This window comes from Pteropus alecto, unplaced genomic scaffold, assembly GCF_000325575.1.
Source record: "Pteropus alecto unplaced genomic scaffold, ASM32557v1 scaffold8, whole genome shotgun sequence".
NCBI lineage: Eukaryota > Metazoa > Chordata > Mammalia > Chiroptera > Pteropodidae > Pteropus > Pteropus alecto.
The window spans coordinates 16,685,268-16,694,918 of record NW_006494609.1 but is presented as its reverse complement, the minus strand read 5'-3'; the positions used below and the strand labels follow the sequence as shown (position 1 = coordinate 16,694,918).

Sequence of the window (9,651 nt, the reverse complement as noted above, 5' to 3'; positions counted from 1 at the left end):
CACCCCCACCGCCTCCCAGACTGCTCTCCACCCCAGGTGAGTAAAGGCTCACTCCGTTTCCGGTTTCGCTTTGTGTTCTCTGGGCCCAGAAGGAACCCGTGAGCATGGCAGAGGGCAGCCTCGCTCCCTTTGTAATTTTCCACTGGCCGAGCAGGAGGGGAGCCAAGGCCCAACTTTCCCCTGCTGTCTGCAGAACGCCTTTCCCGCAGAATGCTCCTGCGAGATGGAGAACGATGCTTCTCCATCAGTTAATCAGATAAAAGTCAATCTCCATTTGATGAGTGACTCGGCCTGGATCGTTCTGAAGGCCAGACCTTCAAACAGGGGCGGGCACTGGGCGCTGGTCTTGTATACCCCTGCCACGCACATGGTTTCATTTTTCGATTTTAATTCAGGTTAAAGGAGGCAGTTAGTATAAAAAGGAAGTGGAGGCTCTGGGAGCGAAGTTACACGGTTGCCTTTCGGCCGTTTGCAGAGAACTCAGCTAACCACCCTCTACCCCTCACTTGTTTGCCGTGACTTCATCTATGAACAATTCAATTGCCTGGCCATTGAAACAGAGGAGAGTTTCTTTAGCCAGAAATGGCCTCCATTCTGACCTCTACGGGTTAAGTTCCCTGCTGACAATTGCTGGTTGATAAGATCTCCAACAAGAGGTTTTATAATTTGGATCGATCACTCACATTTCGGCCTGTAGAATGCCCATGATCACGTGTGGATCTCTCCATTAAACACATTTCCATTGAGTTATTTGGGGTCATATTTTAAATAACCTTGACGACGCTCGCTCTCTGGTCGGCTGTGTTTCTGGGCTCTCGGTGTCCAGGCGGTGATGCAATGTTCTCGGGGATCTGTGCAGGTCATGTGCATTTCTGCATTTTGTCTGCTAGGCTACCTGTTTTCGTTCTTACTGACATCTGTGGCCTGGCGCTTCTCGGAGTGGGGTCCTCGATATCGCCTGAAGCATTTGTTTTAAAAGTGCAGCTTTGGGGGCCCACTTCAAACACACCCAGTCAGACTTTGGGGTGGAGCTTAGGAATTGGCTTTATAACAAGTTCTGAGGTGATTCAAACGCAAGGTAAAGAACCTCAGCCTGCCAGGTGCTCTGCTCCGGGCCTTCCATCCCAGGATGCTCACCTCCCACCCTCTCCTAAAGGAATCCCTTGGCTGTGCCGTGGGGTCCGGCCTCAGGCACCTGTCCTTAGAGATCACTCCCCTCCCTTGCTTTAGGATTTCTCCTCCTCCCATTGTTTGGGCTGCAGGCTTGTGCTTGTATCTGATGGACCCACATCCCCCAGTTCAAATCCCTTCAATTCATCTTGTCTTGACTGAGCTTCTGTGCCAGACACAAAGATGAGAGATCCTTCTGGTCTTTTGGGATCTCTTCGTCTCAAAGGGAAAGCCCTCCTGTCAGCAACCCATGAAAAGTGGCCCGAGAAAGCACAGACATTGAAATCCTTGAGTAGCTGGGCCACAATAAACAGTGACATTGACCAGGGTCTTAAAGAATCGATGGGATTGATCTAGGTTGACAAGGAGATTGTGGGGAAAAGCATCCAGGCCGAAGGAACGGCATGGGCAAAGGCTTGGAGGGACAACTCTGTGAGACTTGTCTTGGGGGGTCACAAGCCTTTCAGCTGGTTTAAAGGAGGGGACGAGGCGCAGGCCTCGAAGGGCCTGTGTGCACGGCTGACACGGTCACGTCTCATCCTGGGAGTTGTTGTTTGCCGAACATCATTCGCCATATCCGAAAACCGCCTGTCGTTTGCCTTTTTGTTTTTTCTTTAAATAGACTCTCTTTTGTGGTTACACCAATCCCTTTCCAAAGAAAACTTTACATGACTACTGTCAATGAAAAACCAGTATCATTCGCGTAAATACAAGGTGACCGTAAAAACAAATGCAATAAAAACAAACTGCGTTTTCAAGTTCTAGCCTGCTGTGGAGCTTCTGAGCTCAGGGCCTCACTATCTGTTAAAGCAACCCAAGTAACATTCCATGAATGGCAGCTAATAAGGAATACGAATGACAACAGTAGCAATGAGAATAGTTCAGTGACCTTTAGGTGGGAAGTCACTTAATCACAGCTCTGGCCACCCATCTGCTGAGAAAGAAGCGTCCAGTTAGAAACTCGAGGAGGAAATGGGCTTTTTAAGAATGTGTAGACTCCCCTAGGTTTTCAACAGAAAAGAAACGGTTTTCAGACAGTTTCTTCCCAGGCCTGTGATGCTCGAAGTCAACGAGAGTCCCTGGGGTGAAGGTATTTTTGGAAGGCGTGGGCAGGGGTGAACCCCGACAAAGTCGAGACAAAGTCGTGCTAGGGGGCCTGACCGAAAAGCCCACAGCAGCCACCAGAGCTCAGGATCAGCCGGGGCTTACTTGGTAAATGTCAGCGATGGCCCACTGTCCCCGCCTGTGACTCAGACGGCTGAGGCCGTGGCAGGAGGCGTGTGCCAGCCCTCAAGGAAAAGCACGCACGCCCCCTCTGTGAGACCTGCTTCTGAGGCTGATTGGGCCCAAAATAGCGGTGGCAGAACAGAGGCGTGAGCCCGCATTATCTCCGTAGTGCCTGTCTTTAAGGGGTTCAAAGTGCTGATACAGATTTTATTTTTTGCGTCTATTTTATTCTTAGAAAAATCAAACAAGAGATTAAGTGACTTCTTAAAGGTCACGCAGCGGTGGCGGACCTAGGAACGGGTCGCCTGGTTCCCCTCCTATGTGCCAAGGAACAAGTTTTGACAGAGAAAGAAACAGACGGGACTGTGGAAGTTCTAGAATGCTTTCTGTACTCGCCCAGAACGCGAGGAGGAAGCTGATATTTAGTTTCCGGTGCTTAGAGGTGGAAGCTCTGCTCCCCTCATGTCACTTACTCCTCAAACACTCCTTTGAAGTAGGCGATGTTGGCCCCGGTCTCTGTGAGGAGCCTGGGGCTCAGAGAGGGTGAGCTACTCGTCCCGGACTGCCCAGCTGATGAGGAGGGGAGGTCATTCAAGGCCGCCTGTCGCGTCCTCTGCCTCACTCTTCCCCTCCGACTCTGGAGGCAGCTGCAAGGGTCTCCTTTCCTTCCCTTGGATGGGCCTTGCTCCTTCCTGTCTCAGAGCCTTGACTCATACTACTCCTTGGGTCTGCAAGTCATCCCTTCAAAGCAGTGACCCTTAACTCATGCGGATCTCGTCTCAAATATCCGCCACAAAAACCTCCCCTGACTTTCACAGACGTCACACCTGACTCTCTATGGCTATGGAACAAATCACCCCAAAAGTTAGCGGTTACAAAAACAACACACACGTATTGTCCTTTGCTCTCATGGTTATGGGTGTTCACAGGGCTCCATGAGGAGGTTCTCGCTCGGGGTCTTTCATGTGATTGTCATCAGTTGGCCGCGGCCGGAGCCAACCTGAAGGCTTCCTTGTTCATGTCTGGTGGTTGGGGCTGGCTGTCGGGTGAGTCCCCAGCTGGGCCTGTCTGGCAGAACACCTACCTGCAGTGCCTCCCTGTGGCCAAGGCTTCCTCGCAGCATGGCGGCTGCGTTCCCGGCTCGAGAAGCAGGTGGAAGCTGTACCTCTCTTGATGACATAGCTGAGGAAATGCAGCGTCACTGCCGCCGCATTCTGCTCCTTGGAATCAAGCGACCAAGGCTGCTCACTTGATTCAAGGAGCGGGGAATTCGATTCCACCTCTGGGTAGAGACGCGTCACAGAATTTACGTGCCTTTCAAAATGGACAGACATGCACACACCCTTCGGACTTTTCTTTTTCCTTTACAGCAGTCATCCCACCCTTTAAATATCTAATTAATTATTGACTAATGATCCTTTGTTAGTTACAGATCATTGCTGTGTGTCTGCTGTGTCCGCTGATAGCCCCAGCTCCTTAGCACATGCCCAGCACATCATGGATCCTCAATAGCTACTAATTCATTTCTTTAGCGAAGATTTTTGACTGTCTTCCGTTGTCAGACACTGTGCTAGGTTCTGGGAAGGCAGTGTTGAGCAGGTCAGAAGGGTCTCTGCAGTGATGGAGAGGAGGTGGAGATGTCGTTAGGTTTTGTGGGATGAACGAGCAGACGTCACGAACAGTGCTCCCTCCGCGGTCCTCTCAGGATGTTTGTGAGCTCAGCAACGGGCTGACGAAGCAGACCCCAGTGGTGCCTGGAAAGGCTTAGCAGTGGCTCGAATGTCCCCCCAGCATGTTTTAGCAACTGCCATTTCTTAAGGACACAATCTCAGAGACTTCCCGGAGGTTCTGATCGCTGGTGCTAACCAGATTTTCTTCTGGGTTGTAACAAGTTTGAGGGAAGCAGCAGAGGAGGTTCTCAGAAGCCTCTAAAGCTGAGGGTGTTGGAGCAGGTGAGGCCAACCCTGGGGACCTGTCTTCTCCGAAGGGTGCCGGGCTGCTTATGAAAAGTGAACACCACAGAGCCGTCCTTGCCCAGAGCCAGCCTGTGATGAGGGACTGTGGGCGTCAAACATGGGCCATGTCACTTTGAACATCTCTTGCTTCATGGGCTGTGGTAGTGCCAAGATGGTCCTCACTGTCACCATTGATTTGGACTCAGGGGGTATTAGATATTCATCATTTTCAGAAGGCAGAGCTAATGTCCTATTATCTTTGAGCCATTTGCTTGGTCTGCATATAGGAAAACACTGAGTCTGGTCTTGGCCTGGCTCTCCCCAGCTGGGTGCTGGGTGCTCAGCCTTTATGAGCTTTTGTTTTCTTGTCTGCATATAAGGGATGATGATCCTTCTGAAGGTGGTTGTGAGGGCAGAGTACATGTGAGGGCCAGCCCAGCGCCCGCTACATTCCCACTCAGTAAGCAGGCTCTCCTGTCAATACAGTCCTTGCTTGACTAAATCTCTTACCCAAACTGATCTCAGCTCCCCCATCCATAGAAAGGGCAGGCTCTGCCTTGAATTTCACTCTGTAGTGAGCACAGTGCACTTGTGAGAGAAAGTCTTGTCCCCAGATTTGAGCGTCTGCCATTGTGAGAATTTTAATAGTTGCTGGCTTCCTTGTAAAAAGTGACTTTATAAGTACCGAATTTTCCTTGCCCGATTCAATAAATGGAATTGTTTGTCTTCCATTTATTTGTTTGTATCCAGCAAATAAAAGATTACAGATTTAGGTGGACTTTACTCAACAAACCTTTATTCATTGATTTATTGAACAAACATTTGCCAAGAGGTTGTGGGGTGGCAGGTCCCGGGCTGCAGAGATGAACTGTACATGGCCCTGCCCTCGGGGAGCCTGACCCTGGCCGCATGTCGGCATCCCCTGAGAGCTTGAAAAATGACCGATGCCCAGGCCCACTCCAGAGGGAGGTGATTCTTGTGTGAATCAAGGTGAAGACTCTTGGCTACAACCAGAAACACGAGGCAGGAAGGACTCGGTGCCAAAAGGGAGGAAGAGGTGAGGTACGCTGGAATTGGGGGCCAAAAAGTTGGGGAGACCTGCATGTTGGCAAGTGACCTCCTGGTACCGCCACGGGCACTGGGGTGCCCCGAGAGTTGGGCCAGGCTGGATCCTGGGACCTTGGCATCTTGTGAGGAGTCTGGACTCAACGTTGAGGTGGAAAGTTGAGAAACACACATCTCAGCAAGAGCAAAGCTCCCAGCCCGACATGTACTTCCCGGGCGCTCTCTTTTTTAAAACATTTTTATTGAGGTAACATTCACATTTTAACCATTTTAAAGTATACAGTTCAGTAGCGTTGAGTGTAGTCACGACGTGGTGTAACATCACTATGATCTAATTCCAGAGCTTTTTCATCACCCCAGGAAGAAACCCCACACTGCCCAACACGTCCCCCTCGTCCAGTTCCTGCGACCACTAATCTCCTTCCTGTCCCTGTGAACTTGCTCTTCTGGACATTTCACATAAACCTGGGTGTTTTCCGGCCGCCTGAGCCTCAGTTTCCTCATCTCCTAGTGGGAGCGAAGCCTCCTTCTTCAGGGTTGAGAGGCGGAAGGCAGAGGCGTGTGCAGAGCTGGCCACTGCCCGGCACAGGGCGGGCTCTGGGAGGACGTGGCCCCATCGTGGAAGGCGACCCTGGCTAAAAGGCTTCACCTGCTGCACTGTGATCGAGGGCTGGTTTTGGCACCTTGTAACTCTGGCCTTGTGTGGATGTCATTTCCCTCCTAGGGCTGTTGAGAGGATCAGGCGGGTTCACAGGTGACAGTGCGTACAATGTCGACTGCCATATCATTACAGAACTCATCCAGGACGTCTCGCTTGTGTCTGGGATAAAGCAGTCGTTCTGACCTATTAAGTTTCTGATCCCACCCCTGAGGACCAGGATTGTTGATTCATCTTTGTCCCCTGAGACAGCCCACAGCGTGACACATGGAAAGTTCCTACTAAGTGTCTGGACAAATGAATGCATGAGTAACTAGACAGGGAAGACTGAAGATAAACTCTCCAGGAGAAAGCGGGTAGGGAGGGGACCCACTTTTTTTTAAGAGACTGCCATTTGCAGAACACACAAGAATTGCAGGCTACACACCGCACCACGAGGTCCCAAGTGGAGGCCGGGAGGAGGACCTGACCCAAAGCAGGTGTCCTGCAGGAGGCATGGCTGAGCTGGGGAGAAACGATGCTCCTGGTGAGGGCTGGGAGTGGAGGTGGGGACGGGGGCATGGCAGGGGAAAGGACCGGAGGCCACTGGCACCCTGTCCATCTGCCCCAGGACTGGAAGTGCACAGGACGCACGGGAAGCCAGAGCGGGTTTTTTTTATCTTGGACATGTCACTGGGCAGTGGAGGGTCTGAGCAGAGAGCTAAGTTGCCTTTAGACAGCCCTGGCTGGGGCTGGAGTGGTGGAACACTAAACGCAGAGATCGGGGGGAGGGGGGCCCAGGAAGAGACTGGTGCCTTGAGCCAGGCAGTGGCTGTGAGCAAGGGGGACAGGGGCTCAAGACCAACCGCTGTCGGGGGCTGAGGAACAGGAAGACTGCCAGCTGGCACTGTCTGATCGGCTGCCTCTTGTGGAGCCAGGACATGGAGGGAGTGTGATGGGCTCAGGAGTCCCAGGTTTTGTCACATAGCATGAAAGGTGCCATGAGATGTGCCATGGGACAGCAGGGGAGGCATCGGCTTGTGGATCTGGAGTTTAAGGGCAGAGGCTTGAGCTGGCCCTAAAGATAGGGGGTGGGGGAACCAGTAGCATTGGCGCCAACGGCCCTAGAGATCACCCAGGGAAAGCGTGGGGAGTACACAGCCTGGGGCTCAGGGGGAAGAGGAGCCTGAGAAAGGCAGACAGAGGGGAGGGAGGAAAACCAAGTGGGGGGCGCAGGGAGGCAAGAGAAGGAGCCGAGGACTGTGGGGAGTTCCCGAGATCAGCACCAGGCGCTGGTATCCACCCTCCCGTATCCATTGACCTGCTCCTCCCGGAGTGGAGAAGAAGGAAGGAGGAGGAAGCTTGAAGAGTGAAAACGAAAACACGATTCCCACTTAGGGACCATGGGAAGTCAGGGGGTGATCTAAACCGGTATAATCCGGGGAGGCTGCAGGGAGGAGGCAGAACTCACTGTGCACCCGGAAGGTGGGGAGATGCAGTCGGCCTTAGGAAGATGGGGAGAGATGCAGTCGGCCTTAGGAAGATGGGGAGAGGTGCAGTCGGCCTTAGGAAGATGGGGAGAGATGCAGTCGGCCTTAGGGAGATGGGGAGAGGTGCAGTCGGCCTTAGGGAGATGGGGAGAGGTGCAGTCGGCCTTAGGGAGATGGGGAGAGATGCAGTCGGCCTTAGGAAGATGGGGAGAGATGCAGTCGGCCTTAGGGAGATGGGGAGAGATGCAGTCGGCCTTAGGGAGGGCCAGGAGCAAGGTAAGGCACCTAGCGTGGATGTGGCTGGAAACAACCAAGGTCTGCCAGTGGACAGCCTGGTCAGTGTTGTCACAGGAGTGTGCTGATGGGGGCTCAGAGGCGGAGTCCCCAGGACACTGGGAGCTGCGGCCGGGGGAGACAATGCCAGGCAGATCTTTGTTCATTCAAACCTTTCTTGAGCATATGTACATTTTGGGAGCTTGGGGTACACCGTGAAACGAAATAGACGCAGAGCTGGTATTCTGGTGGGAGAAAGAGGCCAGAAAACAGTAAAGCTGATAAGCCCGTGAGGTGCATAGTTTGCTGGAAGTGGTAAGTGCTGTGAGAAACGGAAGTGGACCAGAGCTCACTGGGGCTGGGCCAGGAGGCAATCAGAAAAGACATCGTTGGAGCAAAGGCTTGCAGGAGATGAGAGAGCCAGACACACTGGTACCTGGGGAGAGCGCAGCCAGGCTGAGGACTGGGACGGGAGCTCGCCTGGGGGTTTGAGGGGTAGCCAGGGGCGAGTGTGGCCGGAGCAGAGTCAGGGGGAGGGTAGGAAATGAGACCGGGGAGATGCAGGGAAGCCCACTGTGAGTGTGTCGTCTGTACTCGACGTCAAGTAGGAGGCCATGCAGGGCTTAGAGCTGAGAGGAGCATCATCTGACTTGCTCCTAATCACTCTGGCTGCTGTGTAGACCCAACCACGGAGGTCAGGGCAGAAGCAGAGAGCAGTTAGGGAGCCCGTAGCAGTAATCCAGGCAAGAGGTGACAGCCACTGGGAGCAGGTGGCCTCAGCGGGATGGTGAAATGGTCAGACTCCTGATGGGAGCCCACTGCACTCCTGATAAGCTGGGTTCCGACGGTGGTATGCTGAGGGACAAGGACAAGGGTCAGAGAGGGACAGCTACACCCTGCAGTTGCTCCAAAGCAAGCAGCAATAATGGGGTCTTCCAGGGATGGTGGGACCCCCGGACAGAGCCGTTCGGTTGCTTGTCCCAGCCGGCCCTTCGATGACCACTCTGACTCAAGCCAGGCACTGATGAAGACTAATGTTGGCATAATTAGAGGGGGAAATGCTTTCTGCATCTGCCGGGTGGGTGATGGGTGTCCCGTACCCAGAGTCCTTCACCACGGTCGCAGTGCTGTGACCAGGCTGTGCAGCCTGGCTCTGCCCCGCCGCCCTCCTGTGGGGGCCGCGGTACTGGTGTTCCCGCAGCTGCCTGCCAGGCATCCTCTGGGGCCCAGGCCGGGCCCAGGACAGAGGCCCATTGTGGAGCGACCCTCCTGGGAGGTCGTTTCCGTGGCTACGGTAAGAAACATGGTGATAGTTTCTGCGAAGTCAATCGATGCTGACAAATGAAATAGAAGAGAATAAAGACGCTAAATATATGCTCGGAAGCAAGAAGTCACTCTTGGTTTCTGCTTTAAAAAAAAAGTTCACAGCCCAAAACTCTTCCAACTTTGTTAGCCAAGAACCAAATGAAACCAGAATCGGGTTCACGGCAGGTGTCCAAGAGGTCCCTTCACTCACTCACTCAACACACGACTGAACACACTCTGCGCCAGATGCTGTGGTGGGAGCTGGGGATGTGGGGTACAGTGGTGATTACAGGGCAGCAGTGGAGACTAAGGAGAGACAGCCCGCCTTGGGCAGGGGGCCAGGGCAGGCCTTTCAAGCTGCCTGACCCTTGAAGGAGAAGGAAGTAGCATTGTGAAGACTAGGCAGAGGGAACAGTATGTGCAAAGTCCCTGCGGTGGGAGCAACTCCCAGGATGTGCTGGGGAGAATGATTGGGGGGACAGTGGTGTGAAATGAGCCTGGGGAGGTTGGTCCCCCCTTACGAAAGGCC

General features: G+C 53.3%; 1 protein-coding gene across 1 annotated transcript in view; it reads left to right on the top strand.

Moving 5' to 3' along the window:
* Window positions 1–9,651, top strand: part of PRIMA1 (proline rich membrane anchor 1) — a 45,041-nt gene that overhangs the window by 7,284 nt on the left and 28,106 nt on the right. Inside the window, exon 3 of the mRNA XM_006925549.1 lies at window positions 5,792–5,811. Coding sequence (XP_006925611.1) covers window positions 5,792–5,811 — 20 coding nt within the window. The remainder of the gene's footprint in view (window positions 1–5,791; window positions 5,812–9,651) is intronic.